The sequence below is a fragment of the Silurus meridionalis genome, chromosome 18 (genome assembly GCF_014805685.1).
Source record: "Silurus meridionalis isolate SWU-2019-XX chromosome 18, ASM1480568v1, whole genome shotgun sequence".
NCBI lineage: Eukaryota > Metazoa > Chordata > Actinopteri > Siluriformes > Siluridae > Silurus > Silurus meridionalis.
In genome coordinates, this window is record NC_060901.1 from 6,338,513 (window position 1) to 6,363,516 (window position 25,004).

At 36.5% G+C, this 25,004-nt stretch overlaps 1 protein-coding gene across 1 annotated transcript; it reads left to right on the plus strand.

Moving 5' to 3' along the window:
• Window positions 1–13,664: 13,664 nt before the first annotated feature.
• On the plus strand, window positions 13,665–24,751 carry adm2a (adrenomedullin 2a). Its single transcript, XM_046874416.1, has 3 exons — window positions 13,665–13,767; window positions 14,292–14,485; window positions 21,778–24,751. The coding sequence occupies exons 2-3, from the start codon at window positions 14,403–14,405 to the stop codon at window positions 22,187–22,189; spliced, it is 495 nt and encodes a 164-aa protein (XP_046730372.1). The 5' UTR covers window positions 13,665–13,767; window positions 14,292–14,402; the 3' UTR covers window positions 22,190–24,751.
• Window positions 24,752–25,004: the final 253 nt, after the last annotated feature.

A 25,004-nucleotide genomic window follows, 5' to 3' on the forward strand; every position in this document is an offset into this window, starting at 1 on the left:
TGATTTGACTTTTTTTGGCTAAACCTGACTTATTTTGACTTGACCTTGGCCTGACATTATTTAACTTCACTTAATTTCAGATCACTTCATCACTTCATAAGGCTTAACTTGATTTGATTTGAATTGATTTGCTTAGCTTTTTCTGATTTGAATTCTTTGACTCAAGTCCACATCTTAATTAACCCTTTATTAAAATATATTGTAATATTTTACGCAACTGCAATTCAATGATTTTAAGATCATTTTAATTTAATTTAATTTCTTTTTACAAGGAAGTACTGAATTAAACCATGTAAGTTTGTTCAGGTCTATCGCCAATCTCCTGAGTTGCATTTCATAAACAGTGAATCGCCATGAAAAGGAATAAACCACTTAAATGACACAGTTAGGTGTGTATTGATCTTTCTGTTCATCTTGGGGTCGCATCTGAATCCAGAGTAATTTATGTGTACATTTTGTGAACAAGACAAAATTGTGCGATGAAACCACAAACATGGACCACTGGATGAGCTGTAGGTTGCTGGGTGAGCAGATGCCAGGACAGATGTTCATATCTGTTTACTAATGTAGGTAGGTGACAGAGAAAGAGAGAGAGAAAGAGAGAAAGTTAGAAATTGTGTGTGTGTGTGTGTGTGTGTGTGTGTGTGTGTGTGTGTGTGTGTGTATGTCAGTGTGTGCGTGCGTGCAGCATATTGGGAGCACAAAGTGCGGTGCTGTCTGTCCGGATACAAAAGTCACATGACATCCTGTCAGCACACCAATAGACAGGATGAGGGCTGCTTGCTACGAAAATCTTTGCTCATCTTCTATCACGATACGTTCCTAACTTACCGCAGTTTTCAGAACTGTCACATTTTATCAGATAATCCTACTCCTGCTCATGTTTGTCCATCGTTTCTGCTAATCGTGACTAGCTTTTTTCAAGCTACATTCAAAAACTGTTATTCAACTCTTAAGACTATTGTTGAATCCACAGTGTGTTGCTTTTCCCAGAGCCTTTAAAAATGAAGGTTCCGATTTCCCACTTGAATTTGCTTCACCTGCTTTCCATTTCCATTAAGCAACATTACGCCAGGAACACGTTGTGTACTGTAAATATAAGCTGCACGAACAATGATACTTTGTGTTTTGACAACAAATAATCCATCCACGCTCAATTCCTGCCTGAGGGTGTCTAATATTAACATGACAAATGCATACATAGTGATTTACAAGAAGAACACTTCATAATTGCTGTCAAAATCCGATTGATCTGGAATGACAGGTAATCATAACTCACTTAAAGATTTCAATGAATCATGATCAAATAAACAGAGACCTGTTATACTTTCCACGTTCTCACGCCTTATAAAAAGAGGCCTAATGCACGTACAAAAAAAAAAAAATGCCCTTGTTTCCATAGTGTCATGACCAGCTGAAAGAAGGAGCTCTAGATTGGCAGTCATGTAGGCTCATGATGGGTCCTGATATACAAAATTCATGCTCATTCATCTTTTATGCCAGCTGTTCACCTGATCCGCTTTTATACGCCATCTTATGTCCCACATCTATTCTTTCCTAGTGAGGTCTGGAAACAGTCATTGTGGCTTACCAGGCACACCCAGAACCAACTGCCCAACCAGACTGCATTTACACACACACACACACCCACACACACACACATACACGCAGATCTGTGGTTGAGTTCTGAAAGGGCTCATACCCGGTCCTGTGGTAACACAAACTTGTTGAAAAATAAAACCAGAGAACAGACTGTCACGCCGATTATACGCCAAATAAACCAATTAAAAAACACGTTTGTTATGAAAAAAGAGCAAAACTATTACTGTTACATGATATATATAGGACGTTTTGGAGACAAGGTGAGGGAGGCGAGATTGAGATGGTTTGGACATGTGCAGAGGAGGGACATGGGATATATCGGTAAAAGAATGCTGAGGATAGAGCCACCAGGAAGGAGGAAAAGAGGCCAAGGAGGAGGTTTATGGATGTTGTGAGGGAAGACATGCAGGTAGTTGGGGTGAAAGAGGCAGATCTAGAGGACAGGGGGGTAGGGAGATGGATGATCCGCTGTGGCGACCCCTAATGGGAGAAGCCAAAAGAAGAAGAAGAAATATATTGTTAATGTGTATACGTATGTGTGTGTGTGTGTGTGTGTGTGTGTGTGTCTGTGTCTGTGTGTGTGTGTATATACTGTATGTATATATATATATATATATATATATATATATATATATATATATATATATATATACATACATACTGTTCTTAAATAGCCCAGCCAGAGCCCTGACTTAAACCCAATTGAGCATCTCTGAAGAGAGCTAAAAATGGCTCTCCACCAACGTTTACCATCCAACCTGACAGAACTGGCGAGGATCTGCAAGGAGGAATGGCAGAGGATCCCCAAATCCAGGTGTGAAAAACTTGTTGCATCTTTCCCAAAAAGACTTTTGGCTGTATTAGATCAAAAGGGTGCTTCTACTAAATATTGAGCAAAGGGTCTGAATACTTAGTACCATGTGATATTTCAGTTTTTCTTTTTTAATAAATCTGCAACAATGTCAACCATTCTGTGTTCAATGTCAATAATTCTGTCAATATGGGGTGCTATGTGTATATTAATGAGGAAAAGAAATGAACTTAAATGATTTTAGCAAATGGCTGCAATATAACAAAGAGTGAAAAGTTTTAGGGTGTCTGAATACTTTACTTCCCCACTGTGTATATATATTTATCAATAAATGATTGGTAGACTGGATTGCTGAGACACACACACACACACACACACACACACACACACACACACACAATATATATATATATATATATATATATATATATATATATATATATATATATATATATATATATATATATATATAAAATATGTGTGTGTGTGTGTGTGTGTGTGTGTGTGTGTGTGTGTGTGTGTGTGTGTGTGTGTGTCTCAGCAATCCAGTCTACCAATCATTCATCTGTTAGGTTATAGGGATCTAGACAAGAACGCACCTGCATTCACATGCCCAGTCATGTTTGTGGGAGGTGGCTGGGAACGATGTGACTAAAGTTTCAAATGTATAGAACACCTAAAAAAAATTATGCATGCCAAACATAATAAAATGAGTAATCCTGAGAGCTGCTTTGGCAAAATGAAGAAAAACCGGCTGATCATGAATGAGTTGTAGTTAGTTGCGTTACTCAATGACCTGACGTGATAAAAATGAATTGTTTGGATTAATGTTCATTAGCAGGTTTTTTTTTTGTGTGTTGAGATATTTTTTTTGTAAATAGAAAACTTCTGCTATGATACACCAGGTGAAATAGAGAGATAGTGAGCGGTTGAACGAATATGGATAAACTGGGATAATTGGGGTGGGATGGGGGTTTCAGGTATTCAAGTATTTAAACACCCTGCTATTTTGCAAGTTCTCCCACTTAGAAATCATGGAAGGGTCTGAAATGGTCATTGTAGGTGCATGTCCACTGTGAGAGACATAATCTAAAAAAATCCAGAAATCACAATATATGATTTATAAACTATTTATTTGTATGATACAGCTGCAAATAAGTATTTGAACACCTGTCTATCAGCTAGAATTCTGACCCTCAAAGACCTGTTAGTCTGCCTTACAAATGTCCACCTCCACTACATTTATTATCCTAAATTAGATGCACCTGTTTAAGGTTGGCAGCTGCATAAAGACATCTGTCCACCCCATACAATCAGTAAGAATCCAATTACTAACATGGCCAAGACCAAAGAGCTGTCCAAAGACACTAGAGACAAAATTGTACACCTCCACAAGGCTGGAAAGGGCTACGGGGAAATTGCCAAGCAGCTTGGTGAAAAAAGGTCCACTGTTGGAGCAATCATTAGAAAATGGAAGAAGCTAAACATGACTGTCAATCTCCCTCGGACTGGGGCTCCATGCAAGATCTCACCTCGTGGGGTCTCAATGATCCTAAGGAAGGTGAGAAATCAGCCCAGAACTACAGGAGGAGCTGGTCAATGACCTGAAAAGAGCTGGGACCACCGTTTCCAAGGTTACTGTTGGTAATACACTAAAACGTCATGGTTTGAAATCATGCATAGCACGGAAGGTTCCCCTGCTTAAACCAGCACATGTCTAGGCACGTCTTAAGTTTGCCAAAGACCATTTGGATGATCCAGAGGTCATGGGAGAAAGTCATGTGGTCAGATGAGACCAAAATAGAACTTTTGGGTCATAATTCCACTAAGCGTGTTTGGAGGAAGAAGAATGATGAGTACCATCCAAGAACACCATCCCTACTGTGAAGCATGGGGTGGTAGCATCATCTTTGGGGTGTTTTCTGCACATGGGACAGGGCGACTGCACTGTATTAAGGAGAGGATGACCGGGGCCATGTATTGCGAGATTTTGGGGAACAACCTCCTTCCCTCAGTTAGAGCATTGAAGATGGGTCGAGGCTGGGTCTTCCAACATGACAATGACCGAAGCACACAGCCAGGATAACCAAGGAGTGGCTCTGTAAGAAGCATATCAAGGTTCTGGCATGGCCTAGCCAGTCTCAGACCTAAACCCAATAGAGAATCTTTGGAGGGAGCTCAAACTCCGTGTTTTTCAGCGACAGGCCAGAAACCTGACTGATCTAGAGAAGATCTGTGTGGAGGAGTGGGCCAAAATCCCTCCTGCAGTGTGTGCAAACCTGGTGAAAAACTACAGGAAACGTTTGACCTCTGTAATTGCAAACAAAGGCTACTGTACCAAATATTAACATTGACTTTCTCAGGTGTTCAAATACTTATTTGCAGCTGTATCATACAAATAAATAGTTAAAAAATCATATATTGTGATTTCTGGAATTTTTTTTTATATTATGTCTCTCACAGTGGACATGCACCTACAATGACCATTTCAGACCCTTCCATGATTTCTAAGTGGGAGAACTTGCAAAATAGCAGGGTGTTTAAATACTTATTTTCCTCACTGTATATATATATATATATATATATATATATATATATATATATATATATATATATATATATATATATTTTTTTTTTTTTGTTTTGTTTTGTTTTTTACAGGTATAAAAATGTATGCTAGTGTGGCGGTAAAACATGCAGTAGTAAGTGGTTAGTGTGTCCTATTACTGATAGGTGGCGCACATGTCGAGGGCCAGTCCTGGGACTGTTAATGAAGTGTTAATGTGTGCATGGACCAGCCAGTAATGAAGTTTCATGTGAAGAAAGGCGTAAAACTGGCAGATATCTATAGAAGACTTCAAGCACATTATGGTGATGAGACGCTCAGCCACAGCAAAACATTTATTGGTGTAAACATTTTAAAGATGTCCGTCAGTGACGATCGATCCCGGTCTCTGTGGTTCTCCGAGGACGAAGAGAAACACATTGTAGGGATTCTTTTATTTTTTAAGCTCAAAATTCCTGATTTGATGTGATCACCTCTTACACAATAGAAATAAAACACTCCTGGACATGCTAAAACAGGACATAATCAACTTTGGAGTGATAAAAATAAGTCCAGGAAGAATATCCACTTTGTGTTAGAATGCATCACCACCCACATTTTTCTTGATTATTTCCCTATAACATTATTATTCAGCATCAGGGTTTTATTGCCTTCTTGGTTGCTGTGGAACAGTCTTTAGTTTAGATTATTCTGTTCTGACAGAATCTGGACCAGTCGAGCTCCAAAAAAAGACAAATTGACTTTTGACGGGAATTTTTCTCTGCGTCCTACCAGTAAGAAGGAGGTCAAGGCCTGACCCTTGTTCATGGAGTTGTTCTTTCTCTTTTATAAACAGTTGAGAAATTATGTTTTTCCCCCCTCTGATCATAATCAAAATTTTATCCCAAGTGGGGACTTCCAAACTGTTTGTATGTCCCATCCTGCACAAAATCATATAAATCTTGAGGAATGGTGTTTTGAGCTTCACTAGATGGCAGCACACAAGAGTCCAATGCTGCACTGCTTCTGCACTGTAAAACACTGCCATTTGGGTTGAGGGTTGTGGGGGGGTGAAAGTGAAAGCTTATCTCTCTTTACAAGAAAAACTGTTTTTCCACCTAATAAAGCCATTGCACAACAAATGATTTCAAACACGTTCTGACAGATCTGCCAAATGATTGCTGGTAAAGTAGTTTCACAATCATTTTATGTTTCTGATCAATATTTTAGATTCAGCTTGAGTGCACTTTATGTCTGTGCTCTGTTTCCCATCACAGCGGTTGACCTTTTGTGCATTATGCAAGTTAATTAGTGACACTCATTGCACTCATTACACTTATTGCAGTTGTGCGTGACAAGATCTTTGATTGGGAGCTTGGTGGTTAAGTTGTTAAACTTCTGATCAGAAGGTCATGAGATCAAATCCCAGCACCACCAACCTGCCACTGCAGCCCTTGAGAAGGCCCTTAACCTTAATTGCTCACTTGTGTAAATAAAAGAATGAAAGAATCAAAGGTGCTTTATGCTTGTTGTGTGGACTTTACAGCACAGTGAAATTCTTCCTTCTCATGTCCCAGTGATGTTAGGAAGCTGGGGTCAGTGCACAAGGTCGGCCATGATACAGCACCCCTGGAGCAGAGATCATTAAGGGCCTTGCTCAAGGGCCCCAGGAGTGGCAGCTCGATAATGCTTGTGCTCGACCTTTCGATTAGTAACCCAGAGTCTTACCACTGAGTTGTTCTGGATAAGGGAGTCTGCCTATAATTGCAAATTTAATATAAACACAGGAAGTGGTTGCTTGGTGGTTAAGGCTCTAGGTTACTGATCAGAAGATTGGGGTTTGAGCCCCAGCTTTGCCGAACAGCCACCATTGGGCCCTTAACGATCTCTGCTCCAGGGGCGATGCATCATGGCTGACCCTGTGCATTGACCTCAGCTTCCTAACAAGCTGTGCCCTAATGTATATATAACAAATAAAGGCTTTTACTTTCTAAAAATTTCATTCATTTTGTTTACTGAGCAACCAGGCTCATCAAAAGTACATGCCAGACACTGTATACGTTTTGAGACAAAAAAAGGAATCTTCAAACCTTTTCTTATTATTTTTAGAAAGTTTTATAATATACAAAATATTTAGTTTATTGCAATATTTTTTATTACAGAGCACACAAGTACCAGGAAGTGTTTTGGTGGGTTGTGCTTCTTAGAAAGAACAGCGTTAAACTTTTACACAACAACAGGTGATAAGGTTCCTTCTCAGGGAAATCCAGACCACTACAAACCTGGCTGCCAATCAAACTCATTCACGTGCATACTTCTGGAGGAAATCCATACTAATTTATTTTTAGATTTTTGTGAGTCAACTGCTCAATAGGTTATAGATATTGTGTATGTGTGTGCAAGTTTGTAGCAATATTAGATACAGACTTTATTATCTCCAGAATCTTTCCCTTTTGCCATTTTCTGCCCGATTCATCCCAACATCCTTCCTCTGGATGGAGTTCTCTTCAAATGAATGGTTCCACAGAAACAGCCTAAAGATCCATGAAGTTACTGAGCACCTCAAGAACTTTAAGGATGGATTTGGATTGTAATTAAGTCTACTACAGTGGCACAGGACCACAGATTGCATTAACAGTTTTTCATTAAAGTGCCTATCACTTAACTGAACACCTTACAATGATGGAACTGTAATGAATGGGCATTCGGTGCCACCCAAATGAGGATGGGTTCCCTTTTGAGTCTGGTCCCTCTCAAGGTTTCTTCCTTCATGGCATCTCATGGAGTTTTTTATTGCCACAGTGACCACTGGTTCCCTCCTTAGGGATAAACTTACAATTATAAAGAACAAACGTATACATTATTTCATACAACTTTGTAATCTGTTTATCTCTGTAAAGCTGCTTTGAGACAATGTCTTATATAGTTTATACAATAGATACTGTGCAATTAGCAGTGGAATTAGCAGAAGGTAGAGCAAGTTAATCACCACAGGACATCACACATACTGTACACATATTCAGATTTTCCAAAACATTCACCACCATGCTTCTAAAAGGTAAGTAGTTAATAGGTGGATAATTATACTTTATACAAGAGACATTATTGCAACAAAGATAAAGGGAAGTTTATTGACTTTACAGATTTATGTTTGTTGAAGATCTCATGTCATATTTAGCCTCTGTTTACTGTTATAATAAGCTTAATTTATCTGGGAAGGCTTTCTACTAGATTTTGGAGCGTGGCTGTCAGGATTTGTGCTTATTCAGCCTCAAGAGCATTAGCGAGCTCAGGTATTATTACTTGAGAGGTAGTGTTTCATTTCTTCCCAAAGCTGTTCACTGGGGTTAAGATCAGAAGCTTGTGCAGGACACAAGAGCACGTCCACTCTAACCTTGAAACACCATGTCTTCATGAAGCTCAGTTTGTGCACAATGGTATTACATGGTGAAACAGTTTGTATTTCCAGTGAAGAGAACCTATGAAACTACAGCATACAAAGACTTTCTATATAAATGAATTGTGTAAACTCTGTGGTAACAGTTTGAGAAAGAAGTTTTGAAGATCGTTTTGTCTGGTCCACCATCTGACTTTTATTACGGCCTTGTAAGTACTCTCTGATACTTGAATATCCAATCTGTAGCCCTACACCATGCACCATACTGAGAGTTTGCATCCATAGGGAGCCCTTCTAGCTCACACTAGGGGTCTCTTCCAAACAGGTTAAATGAACATCTCCTTCCAGAAAACATCGAAAGTCCATGTCTAAGTTGCTGCAAAATAAACATTTATTGCCCCAAGTGTTTCAACATTAACATGTAGAATTGTCTATTGTCAAATCCTGTTAAAGAAAATAAATCAACTCCTGATCAGATTTGAGATTTCACCAGGCTGTGGTGTGAATATGTGTAAACGCCACACAAGAATCTCTGCAGCTCGACAGCAAATTTGAACATCTCGTTCACAGGAAACACAGACATCAGTTTCACATGTAGACTAATAAAAAGCTGCACACCAACACTGCATGAGAGATCAAAAGGGCTGATTGTTCAATTTACCCAACACCTTGGCACTTAGACACCATTCTAATGTCACGTGATTGTGATTATGTAAATGCTAATAGGTCAAAAAGCTCTCACTGACCTGGTTCGGAGGTTCGGAAGTTTCACTGTTTCTTAAACTCTACTCGTTCTTTCAAATGGTCACCAAGCATCATTGTTATGATCGTCAGTGTCAAACAGTGATGCTGCAAAATGTGAACTTTTTATGTAGGTCAAAAGGCAGAGTTAGACGTGTGTGAGATGGTGACAAATCAAAACATTGGTGATTGGTCAGCATTTGAAAGGAATTCATTGAGAGAATAGAAGTTCCTAACCAGGTCAATGTGAGGTTTCGAGAGGTGCTAGAGATTTGCATGGAAATTGCTGTGTAATAGTAAGATGAGACGAGCTGTGATTCCAAGAAAATCCACATTGCCATAAAAGATCATGCAAAACTGTAGTAACCTGAGCTCAAGAGCAAACCCTGGACATTAAGGATATGAGACAGCAACATGAAAAAAAGTGTTAAATGAAGCAAATTTATTTAACTAATAAAATTTAACTGAAAGCACTTTGGTACTTTTTATATGCTATGGCTTCTTTTGATTTCTTCAGCTAAAGAAATTTTACAATTATGTAGAAGGGTGGCAGGTCAGTGGTCTTCTTCGAAAAGGTCAAGAGTTCAAATCCCAGCACTGCTACTGCTGGGACCCCGAGCAAAGCCATTGACCTTCAACTGTTCAAACCACTGATTTGACTGGTTAAGTGTTACCCAGTTTGATTATCTGTGGTATATGTTAGACAGTTATTAATTGATCTTCACTATATGCTTTATACTGGTCTGGGTAGTGATAGGTCTGGAACCCATTCCTGCAACAATGAGTGTGAGAAGGGTATACACCCTGGATCAGAGCAACATCACAGAGCAACATACACACATGCATTCAGACATGGAGGCAATTTGAAGTCACCATTTTATGTATGTGGCATGTTTATGGGATTTACATGTATAGCTTTTTTTATCTAATTTTTAATATAACTAAGCAGTTTAGGGTTTAGGCCCTTGCTAAAGCCCCCAACAGTTCTAGCTTGGCAGAGCTGGGATTTAAACTCACAACCTTCCAATCAGATGTACAACATCTTTACCATTGAAGAAACCAGAGAACCAGGAGCAAATCAATGCTGACAAAAGAAGAATGTGTCCTACTCCATGCAGACCCAAGCTCGGGCTTGAACCCTGGACCCTGCAGCTGTGAGATGGCAATGCTTGTGTGTTGAAATTGTATGTATTGATTCTGAACCTTTTCCACACTGTAAAACAACTTCAAATGACTTGTGTATATGTTTCCTTTAACCCATTTAACTACCCATTAAACCACCAACACTAGTGTAAACATCTACAGCTACTTAAATAAAGAACTTAGTTGCATTTGCTAAATAGTTTATGGTAATTACTGAATAATATTATAACAAAATAACCAATAATGTGCCTGCTATTTGACATTTTAAAGAACTACAGCTGCAGTTCCTCAAGTGTATTTATTTATTTATTTATTTATAAGATAATTTGTATGAGCAATTAGAAGCAATAGTGTTATTTTAATTAAATTCATTATGATGACATATTTAGGATTATTATTAACGGTATGGGTGGGTCTTGACATGCTGTTGGTTCTGGGGAAGTTCAGGTCTAAGAAGATTCTTATCCACCCACAACATACAGTTAAACTGTTAAAGATAAAAGCTGCAGAACGCCTGATGGCCGTAGCTACAGAATTTCTAGAGAATTTCAGGAGAAGATCTAGAACATTGTTTCGTATCTATGTGTCTGACGAAATTCATTTCTGTCCAAGGACGATATAAGAAAAGAAAAGAAACACTTTAATGACAGATCTAAATAAATTATTTGGTCAATGCTGACTTTAAATTCTGGACTTGAATTACACGTGTAAACTTCCACAGAATAAAATTACAGGAATGATTCTGAGAAAATGTGCAAACCTTTGCCTCATATTAAATACTGATTTCAGTTTTTAGTGCAAAATGAGTGTCACTTTTACTAAACTTTTCATTTTTATTGACAAAGATTCAAGGGTCTGTTGGTTTATGTGTGTATATACATGCATTTTACCTGGATCTTTAATTGTTTAATTAATTAATCAATAATTAAAGCTACATAGGAACTTATGAACCATACATACAGTGTTTCTGAACACCCTTCTGAATATACTCCTGAATATATACTTCTGAATATATATTTCTGTATTATACTTCTGAATATATATTTCTGTATTATACTTCTGAATATATATTCTGAACATATATTTCTGAATTTATACTTCTGTATTATACTTCTGAATATATACTTCTGAATATATACTTCTGAATATATATTTCTGTATTATACTTCTGAATATATATTCTGAATATATACTTCTGAATATATACTTCTGTATTATACTTCTGAATATATACTTCTGAATATATACATTTGAAAATATATTTCTGTATTATACTTCTGAATATATATTCTGAATATATACTTCTGAATATATACTTCTGAATATATACTTCTGAATTATACTTCTGAATATATACTTCTGAATATATACTTCTGAATTATACTTCTGAATATATACACTTCTGAATATACTTCTGAATTATACTTCTGAATATATACACTTCTGAATATATACTTCTGAATTATACTCTGAATATATACACTTCTGAATATATACTTCTGAATTATACTTCTGAATATATACACTTCTGAATATATACTTCTGAATTATACTTCTGAATATATACACTTCTGAATATATACTTCTGAATTATACTTCTGAATATATATACTTCTAAATATATACTTCTGAATTATACTTCTGAATATATATACTTCTGAATTATACTCTGAATATATACTTCTGAATATATACACTTGAATATATACTTGAATTATACTTCTGAATATATATACTTCTAAATATATACTTCTGAATTATACTTCTGAATATATATACTTCTAAATATATACTTCTGAATTATACGTCTGATTATATACTTCTAAATATATACTTCTGTATTATACGTCTGATTATATACTTCTGAATATATACTTCTGTATTATACTTCTGAATATATACTTCTGAATATATACATCTGTATTATACTTCTGAATATATATTCTGAATATATACTTCTGTATTATACTTCTGAATGTATATTCTGAATATATACTTCTGAATATATACTTTTGAATATATATTCTAAATATATACTTCTGAATTATACGTCTGATTATATACTTCTGAATATATACTTCTGTATTATACGTCTGATTATATACTTCTGAATATATACTTCTGTATTATACTTCTGATTATATACTTCTGAATATATACTTCTGAATATATACTTCTGATTATATACTTCTGAATATATACTTCTGTATTATACGTCTGAATATATACTTCTGAATATATACTTCTGTATTATACTTCTGAATGTATATTCTGAATATATACTTCTGTATTATACTTCTGAATATATACTTCTGAATATATACATCTGTATTATACTTCTGAATATATATTCTAAATATATACTTCTGAATATATACTTCTGTATTATACTTCTGAATATATACTTCTGAATATATACTTCTGTATTATACTTCTGAATATATACTTCTGAATATATACATCTGTATTATACTTCTGAATATATACTTCTGAATATATACTTCTGTATTATACTTCTGAATATATACTTCTGAATATATACTTCTGTATTATACGTCTGAATATATACTTCTGAATATATACTTCTGTATTATACTTCTGAATATATACTTCTGAATATATACTTCTGTATTATACGTCTGAATATATACTTCTGAATATATACTTCTGTATTATACGTCTGAATATATACTTCTGAATATATACTTCTGTATTATACTTCTGAATATATACTTCTGAATATATACATCTGTATTATACTTCTAAATATATACTTCTGAATATATACTTCTGTATTATACTTCTGAATGTATATTCTCAAATATATACTTCTGTATTATACTTCTGAATATATATTCTGAATATATACTTCTGTATTATACTTTTAAACATCATTCTGAATATACAGCACCTTTGTACATACTTTTTACTTCATACTCATGAACATACTTCAGAATACTACTGATTACACCCTTCTGAATATACTCCTGAATGTAATCCTAGACACATTTCTGAAAATACTCCTGTACATGCTTTTGGATATACATCTTTATTTACTTCTGAACATAAAACTTAAATATACTTCTGAATATATCCTTCTGAACATACTTCTGAATGAAATTCTAGACATACTTCAGGTAATCTTTCTGAACATACTTCTGGATACACTTCTGAAAAAATATCTGATTCTAGACATACTCCTGAACAAGCTCCAGAACATCTTTCTGAACATGGTTCTCCACATTAAACCCAGACTACAAACATACCATCAGTGAATGATTTGGTATGAACGTGCTAGTCGCCACACTCTATCCATGTCACACTCTATCCACTCCAAATGGAAACGTGACACACCTTTGAACTGGCACGCGTGTGTGAAGCCACGCCCACTCTCTATTTAAACACGCCGACTGCAGCGTCACTTCAGAAGAGTTCAGGCTTCCCTCAGACTGTGGGGCAGAGGGGAAATCTCTACACAGCAGTCATAGTCTTGCGAAGAGCATTAAGAGAATCTGACTTTACACAAAGGTGAGTGTTTTCAATTATTCTTCAATATCACTATAACCTGCATTTATTATAATATTGATTGTAAAAGTTGTATAAGGCACTTAAAGGTGTATATATATATATATATATATATATATATATATATATATATATATATATATATATATATATATATATATATACCTTTATTATATTTATTAATAATGTCTTAATTGCATATAATGTTTTATGCATAATGTATAATATATTGAACATATTTTGCTGTTTTATAAACAACATTATATTATTATTACATTTTAAATAAGAAATATAGATGCAACAGTGTATGTGTGCGCGTGTGTGCGCGTGTGTGTTTTAGACCTTTTAGCAATCAAAAAGATCTACATAATTTCTAATGCATGATATAAATCATATAAACTGTTTTGGGAAAAAAGTTTTGGATGGGAAAAAGTGATCTCCTTCCATTCACCCCACCTCCCTTATTCACTCCCTCTCTCTCTCACTCCCCCTCTCTCCCTCTCTCTCTCTCTCTCTCTCTCTCTCAGAGCCATTTAAGCCGGGTCTTTATTTTAGGAACATCTCGGCAGTCCCTGTTCCAAGTTAGTCCAGGTGTTGCTGTGCTTCTTGAGCGTGGGTGTGAAACAGCTCGGTCCACGATGCGCTCATTTCTCCCACTTCTCAGCGTGTATTGCATCAGCCTCCTGTGCCTCCAGCTTCACGCGCTCCCCGTGAGAAACAGGTAAGATCATTTCCATTTGCGCCTCTTCTACTTCTCAAAAGCTTGGCTCCTCAATCAATGCATATCTAGTGCAGAAATAAAGTGGGGAAAGACGCAAAAGCACAGTTCCATCTTTACCAAAAAATGCGCACAATTCAATAAGACTTAATATACTAATACTTTTTTTATTATAATTGAGTGACTGGCAAATGTTCAACCAATTAATATGTTCATCAAAAAGGTTTCCCAAAACAAGACAAAATGCATTATTGTTTGCTTTTTTCTGGGTCATTTGGAAAGAGATAAGTCATTATCTGTGTTTAATTATGCTAGTTTCTTGAGGGTTTTTTTTGGTCGCGCGCGCAACGTGTCTAAACTTGCTGGGCAAAATCCAAGAAAAGAAGAGCGTTTCCATACAAGTCGCCCGGTTGTAGTGTGTGTGTGTGTGTGTGTGTGTGTGTGAGCGCACAGATAGCGGCTGAATGAGCAAGGTCACAGAGAGAGGCAGACGTGCCGCCGGGAACGCGCGCACTTCACGCGCCAAGAAACTTTTAATTGACTTACTGCCTATAGAGAAGTGCGCATAATGACGCATTGACACTAATAAGTGCCCTTGTCCAACACGTGACATATGCAATAAAAGAAAAAAAAAAAGAAGAAAAGAAAAAAGGAGCCCAGATTAAAAAAAATTAAAAAATCCACATTTTCACCATATCTTCTTCAAATATGTATCTTTCATATGGATATAGTGCACTAATGTATATGTTTATATACATAATTAGATGTAAAGCTGTACATTATCAGGTGGAAAAATGTGTAGTGCAAAGGTATAATATGCCTAATAACTTTTTTCAGCCTTAAATGCAACTTTTTAGGTGAAAAAAAAACTTACGCTAAAGGTACCAAAGGTGTCTGCCTAAGAGAACCAACCCAATAAACAGTGGTACAGTTTTTCTGAGAGTGTTATATGTGATTTGGGAGTAAAATGAATGATTTAAATTCACCCCTGAGAAAGAACCAGATATTACAATGCATTATTAGGGTTATCCCCTCCCCCGCTTCCCTTTTCCTTTTCTTCTTCTTATCCCATGTAATAAAACAACCCAGCTGCTCTGCTGAAAGGATTGAGATGTATACCTTCTCACGAGCAGTTCCAGATAGACGAGGAGCCTGGATGTTGATAATCGCTTGCGTCAGCTCGACTTGTTCAAGGCCGAAAAATGATTTGAAAGGAAAAAAAATTATAAAATGCTCAAATATCCCTGGGCATATCACATAATATCACAGTCATATCATCAGTGTGGACTGTTTTTTTGTGTCTCATTTACTCAGGTGCACAGAGCCGTTTTGGCATTTGCTTGTTTTACCAAGTCCAACATTTTTGGATGAAGCCAAGGCAAATTTTGACACAATTCATGTTTCCTCATTAGTGATGCACAAGTTATTATACAGGCTACAGAAGGTAGAACTGAGTATAAAAATCCAAAAATATAATTTACCAGCCTCAACAAAAACCTCTTTTGTATCCTGTACATCCTCTAAATCCTTTTAGTTCTAATACCCTTCAATTGTTCTTTCTTACAACAAGGGTACTCAAAGGACCCCCCTTTTTACCACTCAGTTGTGCCCATTTGTAACTTTTAGTATGTCTTTTACCTATAAGAAAATTACAGCTGATAGATACCTTTTGCAGGTAAAATACAAATATTAAATATACCAAAGGAATAGTCTTTCTTAGTACAATATTTTTTTTGTTCTAAAAGTCTGTCTGTTAAATCTCTCCCCAACTGTTTGGCATTTATTTACCCATTCTTCACGATATGTCTGTTTTAACTCAAACAGACACGTCACAATGTTCCTTCTTCACATCAGATCCTTGGCTCCGTTCCTTTTAAGTTTTTCCTCTGCTCCAAGATACTACTTCATTTCAATTATAAATTGTACAAAATACTTTTTTGTATAGACTTAAACATTTTTTACAAACCTTCATACCGAACTGTGTATAGTATTTCGTGCAAACGATGACGAAGTGACTTTTGACCAAATCGGTGATCTCCTGAAAGAAATTGGCAGTGCAGTGTCAGTGTGCCCTCTTCTGGCTGTGGGCTATTTTGGGCATGTGCTTGGATCCTCTCACTGTTATTTCAGGGCAATTTGAAGCCACCCTGAGCAAACGACACGATCCTTGAACATTGTTTGCGGGTCGTCTTCTTGCAGTGAACTGTGAATGAGTCAGCATTTGTTTCTTTTCCATTCTGAGTGCCATAATCAGGGTATTATACAGTATGTACTAAGAAGAAGCACTATACAATTACTGGCTCTTGGTCCTTCTATCAGAAGTACCGTGTTATTCCACGTTTGAGGGAAGAGTCAGCTTCTCTGAGCTGCAATGACAACACAAGAATGCACCATGTGTACAGCCTCTGGAAAGTTAGATTTTTTAAAATCAATCATATTTATATTGAAATAAAATGTATGCCATTCAACCACAGTACTGTAGAGTCAAGCAGTGATGTTTTTTTCCTGGAACAGGTGGACAGTGAAGCAGAAAAACTTGTGTTCTGTGTTGTGTGATGGATAGAAAAAGAACAGATCAGATTGAAAACTATATGCTTCAGTGGCTTGATTTAGCAAACATCAAGCACTGGTACTGAGAGACTGAATGTTCTGTTCTTGTGGTGAAAGTGAGGTGGGCAGCATTTCCAAGAATTCTCCTCTAACTGGTGTTCTCAAAAGTAATTTTTTTTGCATTGATTTAATTTGATGCATAACACTGCGTAGCACCCGTCGTCTTCAAATGATGTTTTTATTAACATCCCAGAGTGTGTACCCTGCTACGATGCTTTTATGAAAGTCACCAGTAGGCGGCCGCCGTACGATTGCTGTATAGCTACAAATATGGTAGCTACACCCACATGGCTATATAGCTATAGCTATACATGTGCTAGTGACAATAATATACTTATATATATATATATATATATATATATATATATATATATATATATATATATATATATATATATAAGTAAAAGTGAATATGCACAATGCAAATGTAAATTAACAGAAAAATCAAGATCAATGAAGAAAGTTTCTCATTAATCGCATTCTAAAACAGAGGATCTATAATGCATCAGTCACACGTAATATTACACTCATTCAGATTTCAGCCAAGATTTAATTGATAATCCTGTAATAATACTGTTATAATATAATACTGTTATACACGACATATGTAACCAACATATACATATCTCTGTATTGTTTTCTGCAAAATCCCATTATGTCATTTAGTTACGTTCACTGTTATGAGCAAGCGATATAATCAGAGAAAATATTTTCACATCGTCTAAAAATGACACCATCTGGAAACTCTTGTCTGACTTGCAGTTTTGTTGGCAGTGTAGTATTTGGAAGCTGAAAACAAGCAGCAAATTGAAAGTAAATTTTAGAAGCCCAGCTGGGAAGCGTTTCATTAACAGCAGCATGTATAGCCTTTTTTTTCATGATAAAAAGCCAGTCTGCTTTGTCTGAAGCTCAGGATTCAGGATTCAGGCCACTGACCTCGTTGCCGGCTGTTGACTGACGCGTGGACAAACACGATATGCCTCCTGCATATGAGTGCTATGTGAACAGAAAAAGAGTGTTTCTTCAAATTTAGTATTTAAATAAATGTCAGAAGGTTTCCAAAATCAATATTTATTTACTATTTTTATACGAGGGGTCAAGGATATTGTTTATCTTGTGGCAGGACATTGTACACAGTAATTTTTTTTAGTGTTTGTTCCGTAGGATTAGATAGCATGAATGCTTTGCTAATCGACGCACTCAGTTCATTGCTAGTGTGTAAAGACTGGACGGAAAACAGAACATAGATTCTGTTATACAGTCCAAATCTGGTTTTAAACTCATTACTCTGGTGTCTGGACATTTATCCGGTAGCCCAGAGCTCAGATGAGCATACAGACATGTAGCTGGGCAGAATTCCACTGTGGATTAGTGGCTAAGATTTACATTCCGCAGTCTCTGCTCTCTCCCAGAGGACAGGTCTTCATCTAGCTCAAAAACTCTTGTTAATGCTATCATTCCATTTTAGTCTTCATTTTCTCGCTCATAAACATGCATTCATGCTTATCTGTATTGTCAAGCTAAATCTTATTTTTTCACATTTATATGACGATGCTTGTAAATTGATTCTTGGCCAACGTATGTTCACTATCTGTCACTATTTTGCACAATTATGTCTTATTACTAATTTCAACTATATCTAAATGCAAGAGTTTGTATCGTTTCCCAATGTCTCCCCATTTTACAATGTAAAACACAACAACTGAACAATTAACAGAACAATAAACATCTGTTTAAGGCTCCGAAAGTTGTGCACAGTATATAAAACAGAAGTTAGAAACCGCCTGAGCGTAAAACGTATTTTTAAAAGCTTTAGCATAAAACGCACTATTTGACTATTTTGTTACTTTCGCTAATGACTAAACTTTCGCGAAACCTAACATAGTAAATGTCTCGCGTAAGCTCCGTTGAGTCCTAAGGCGATGCAATCTTTTGCTTTTGACTGATAAATTTTAAGGCCCTGCTGTGGTGGCGTGACTAATAAAGAAATTACAATGATTTTAAGTAAGCATTGGGAGTGTCTAACTTTATTATAAAAACTTCTATACCATTAAGTTTGCACTATAATCCTTTAAAGTTCCACAATCCTGTCTCTCGATTTGCAACAATTCACCTTTCACCAATTTATTTCTGCCTTCATTCAAACAATAAGGATACTGTACTGGGGGAAGTAAGTGACTTGCTATATTTAGATGGATTAGGCTGGCTCTCTAAAGTCTTGGTACTCCTCGGGGAACCAGGTAACACATGCAGGCCCCTTGAATTATGAATCTTAAGCCGTAGGAAGGAAAAAATTATTCATGTTTCCGTTACTTCTTTCAGCCACTCTAAAAGGTGTCCAAATCTAGCCAAGTTAATGGATGTTTCCAGCGAGGTGGACAAGCTGAAGTCCAAAAATGGATCATGTTCTAAAGCAAAATAAAAACCCCTTTGCGTTTCATTATTAGTGCTAAACATGACCTTTCGATGATGGGGTCTTCATGCTTTATGAACTTTTCTAGGTATCTATATGTACTAGAGGTTAAATAGTTGCAGGAACCGACACAAAGTAAAGCAAAGAAAAGTAATGTTTAGCATTAGTTTTCTCAGAGTGCACATATACCTAGGAAGAAAGTATAAACTTCAAAGTACAACCTTGAACCTCAGTTGACTTCATTATATCGTGGTTTGCTGCCAGGTTGTTCTGACATCTTATTAACCTTACGTTGGATTCAAGTTATTCTGAGGTGAAATTCCCCAAAACTGTCATTTGGTAGTAGAGGAGTTGATATTTAAGTACAGAAAGCGTCGATGTGTAACTGGAGAAGGCCATTAGCCGGTTGAGAACTGTTCATATCTTCTTTAAAAGACCACAAAGTAAATATTAGCTCAAGTGCTGTAAATTGCCCCAGTGTTTGGTTTGAAACCCAAAAGTGGATTTCCACACAGTAATCAAGCAAGATTCAAGAAATTGAGCAATTATACGATCATTTATAATAGGTAGATTTTAGTTCCTTGTTTCCAGAAATCGTTTTGTCGCCTTGAGTAAGATCTTTGCTAGCTTAACTCTAGCCTCAATATGCTTATTCATAGCTAGCCCTTGTTAAAAAAATAACCACTATCACCTTGGGTGCTCCATAAGCTCAAGATCATTGGTCTAGTGGATGTAAACGGTCAATCTTTTAAAGATTAAGGCCGTTAATTACTGCCTTGATACCCTTAATTAGACCTGTTCGGGTTCGTTATTTTCATCAGTCATTGCATCCACAAGCACAAGCTTTCCTGCTCAACTAGCCAGTACCAGGTTGGATGTAAGCTGATTTGCTATCAGCAACAATAAACCATGTAGCCACCAATTGTGGCTCAATAGAAATGAACTAAGATAGGATGTCAGGAAGAATAAAAAGTGTTTCGAATCTTGTACATGAAACATGACGTGTAGCAGGTATAGTGTTTCACAGACTTGCAAAAGTCCTAGCTGGTTGTAAGTGGTAATTTTCTTTGCCTAATGCGTTCATTATACTAAAATCTACCAGAACTTGAAGTCACGCAACTGGCAACCGAGAATATTTTATGTAGCAGGAAAATGCTAATTAGAAGCCCGAAGCTGTGTTGTAGTTGCTGTTAAAGTTATTCCAACAAACAGGGCTAAGGACCAGGCAGTAGGCAAAGCACTTCTTATTTAAGGTTTTTTTTTTCACATCAAATTAAAACAATCAGCAGAATTTACAACATACTCTTCTTTGGCAGACAACAAGATTCTGGATGCCAAAGAGAATTAGCTGGCAAGTGCTAGTCCTTGACAAGAAACACTCATTCTAACCCAGGTTATGAGTTTAAAAAAACCCTAATACCATTCCTCATTTTTTAATGGAAGAGCCTACAGTCCTTAGTATTCTCATTGAAGACTTTCAGGGTTTCATCAAACCTCATTGAGTGTTAAAGATGATTCAGGTGAAGGAGTAGAGAAGGACAAGGTTGATGAGGGGATTCGTTTTTAAGCTTCTTGACTTAAAGCCAAGAGACACTTTGGATCAAGCTGAAAGAGGAACTAAGCAGAGCCACATGAGCTCTGTAATTATATAAAGCCTGTGCGATCTGGTTCTCAGGATGTCCATGTCTTGCGCGTAATGCTGATTAGTTGATTATTGGCTTTGGAAATAATAATACTAAGAACATGAAACAAACTTTTTATTTAAGTTTGAATGAACATCATTTCTCAAGTTTGGTCATTTTTCCCAACTGGTTATGGTTATGCGATAAATAATTACCTATTGGTCATGTTTGGTAATGTGGTTAATATGGTCAGGATCAGAAAGCAGAAACTGTGTGTGTGTTTCAAGAGCAAAACCTAATGTGCACACATTATGCAATGGATGTGAGCAGATGGTGGTATAAATGTAAGTGTTTACTGTACTATCAGTCCAGGCGAACCATAGCAATCCTAAGCAGATAGTTCATTCTCCATAGCGTACTTAGTAGCTATTATAATGCGTAATGATGGACACTATCAGGTAATCATTATTTGCACACAGTATCTTACTTTACATAATGTGGTGAACTTTGACTTTTTCGAAACTGTTATTTAAATATTACTTTCCAAATATTTGCTTCCTTCTTGGAACTATAGCAATAATTATATTTCCTTATATAACACTTACTGTCAAGCAGGAAACTCAAAACTTTCCTGTTTCTTTGCTCTGCAGGTTGGACTTGAAAGCATTCTTACATCAGCTGAGAGAAAGAAGCGCTGTTTCCCGAGATGCTGAGTCATCCTCTGATGATCCCACCAATGTCCCTTTGGACAAAACATCTTTATGGAGAGCCTTACTTTATAAACAAACACCTCCAACATCTCAGGAGTCAAAGAGCACTCTTAACCCAACTGAAAAGAACGTGAAGCAAGGACTCGAGTCAACCCCAAGAACCCCCAGAGGTCGGCGCAGTGCCTATGCCCGAGGTCAACATCACCAACAAGGCCAGCTGATGCGTGTCGGGTGCGTCCTGGGAACGTGCCAGGTACAGAAACTCAGCCATCGCCTCTACCAGCTGGTCGGCCAGACTGGACGCGAAGACTCGGCTCCTATAAACCCACACAGCCCACACAGTTATGGATGATCTACAGAAGGGCTACGGCTCAAACAGAAACCGCAACACTACAACTTGCAAATGATCTCTCTCTTTTTTTTTTTTTGCAAATAGTCTTAGATTAATGAAATTTTTTTTTCTTTTTTCTTTCCACTTGTGCTTTGCTGAAAATGTAAGTGCCTTTTTTGAGAAGAAAGAATCAGACGTTACTGATATACATCGCTAAAACACCTTTTACTTTGGCTTCTTTTCACAAAAAAAAACAAGGACTTTCCTTGAATTTGACTTGGATGTCCAAAGTTTTTTAGAGACTTTTCCATTGTAATCCCTTCTGCGTAAAAAGTGAAACTATGGATTTTTTGGATTTTGTCAATGAGTGACCTCTTTACTATCCACGAGGATTTCAATGAATGTTGTTGACTTCAGATATGGACCTGATTCAAGAGCGTGATGGGATTTCTGTCAGATTGATGTGGCGCCCATTTTTTTTTTCATTCCTTCTCTCAAATACTAAGAGCAATGAGTGTCCCTGTTTCAGCTTAGGACAAATTCCAGCGAGTAGAGAACTTTAACTTGAAGACCCACCACGCAATGAACCTCACACGTCTTTTTGCTCTCTTTCGAACCTCAGATATATTTTATTTGAAAAACATACAAATGATTCTACCTTACCGTTATTCTATTTTTCTGCATAAATCATGGGCACTTGACTGCGGCTGCTGTGGTCTTGTTTTTAACACAATGAAATATTAAGGCAGATTATTTAACGAGCAAGTTGTAATCCCTTTGGTTTGTTCCTACTAGAACCCTGCTGGAATTATGTTCATAAACAAACGAGGGCTTTATCCCACAGCGTTTCCTAACAAGTGATTGAAACACGGTGTGAAGACACCGATCAGACTAGCGAGCTTTGCTGATGTCATAATGTAATTCAAAGTGAAAATTGACATCATTCTTGGATTGAATTGCTCATTTGAACACAATATAATGAATGAAAAAGGCAAAACCATGCACAGCCAGCCATATACACTATATGGACCAAAAAAAGTTTGAGGCATCTTAAAATGAAGAAAATGAGCATTTCTATCGTTGCACTATTTATAAGACTACAGTTCCAGCAAAATGTGAGGCGAGAGTGCCAGATCTGCAATGACACTCAGTAAAAGTGCCAGAAACGCTCGAAACGCTTGTTATAGGTCCTTTTTTTATTGCACATAACGATTGTCTCTCAAAACCACCCAATTACTCTGTCTGTGCCTTACAGGAATAAACAGACCAGACCTGAAAATGGCCTGTTGTTTAAAGCCACGTTAAAAAAAGCACCATGTTAAAATAACCAAAGTAATCTCAAAAGCCAAATGTGTGCAAGTCAAGGAACCTGCTGAGTAAATCCAACCCGTCTAGACAACGTTTTTTCTTTCAACGTATACGAACTATTCCTCTCCTGTCAGGTCGACTCATTACCACGTATATCCGCTCTTTCGGTAATGTAAAGTGCTTACGTCGAACCATTTTTACAGAGAAATTCATTCTGCGATCATTCCTAAAAGCCGCCGATTTACTTAAAACCTGACGATACTTGACGTTTATTTAAATTCTCTTCATTTGAATCACACTGTAATTTGCTGCTTTCTCTCTCTCTTTTTTTAAAAAACACCAATCTGCCTGTAATATTTAAGTGTATATTTAAGTTGGAAGGGCTATATGATAATTCTGTACGTTTTTGAATCCTGAATGTGTTTTAAAGGCACATGAACTCTGCTCACTCTTGCTGTAATCGATCTTCCTCCTGTTCTCACTGATCATTAAACATGCTTTCAAAAATGCTGAGAACTTGGTGAATCTGTAGCTTTTTTAACGAAGAAGCCAGGCTGTGAGAGTTCTGTCCATTGTTTTTGTTATTCACTTTTTGGTGGTGTTTGTTGTGTATATTTATTTAACATTGACAACTAGCTGTAAGACTTGTAGTGATGTGGAGGTTTAGGCATATTTGCTGTGTCACCGCCTGACGTCGATCATTCCACTCGTGTGCGTCTGAAAAACAACGTGCCTGTCATACTAGCGTATTTTAGGGACCTTTGCCCGGAATCTTGCAGGACTATGAAAAAGGTTATCGGTTGATTTCTGTTAGGTTCAGGCCACGGCCACACTCTAAACACGCTTGTCTCACTGTATTGCGATGAGGTCAGTTTTTAAGTATTTAAAGCGAAAAAATAAATAAAAATAACACGAAGCACTTTATAGCAGAAATCTGTTTTCATGTCATTAACTTGAACCTTAAACCTGATGTAACTGAATGAAACTTGATATGTGTTAAGTGCATCATTGTGTTAAGTGTGTATGAACTTGGTGAAAAACGTCACTCTTATGTATGTGTACACTTTGTGAATATTATTATTATTATTATTATTATTATTATTATTATTAGTTCTGCTATTTAAGTCATGTATTTATGCATTTGTATGTGAAATAGTTATTTATCTTTCGCATAGGAAGTCTTTGAAGAAAAAGCCTTCGTGTAGTTACAGTGTTTTATACTTTATGATGTTCATTTTGTGCAAATAATAAAGCATTTCACTGTAGTATGATCAAGTTCGCTGTCTCCGTTTTCATTTAGTACTTGCAGAACAGTTCCTTAGAAAGTCAAAGGAGGATTATTGACACCCTTAAGAATAGTAATGTTCAGCATTACAATTATTTTTAAATTTTCACTTACAGAAGCAGAAAAACTAAAATGTCCTATTTTTTCTTAAAAATCTTAATAATATTTGGCAAAATGTATTGACAAAAGAATATGTAATATAAGCAAACAAGTGACATCCTAAAAAATTAAAAATTAAAAATA

Coding starts and splice junctions, on each gene's coding strand:
- adm2a (XM_046874416.1), top strand. CDS start 14,403: ATGCGCTCATTTCTCCCACTTCTCAGCGTGTATTGCATCAGCCTCCTG. Junction 14,486..21,777: donor GCGCTCCCCGTGAGAAACAG/GTAAGATCATTT, acceptor TTTGCTCTGCAG/GTTGGACTTGAAAGCATTCT.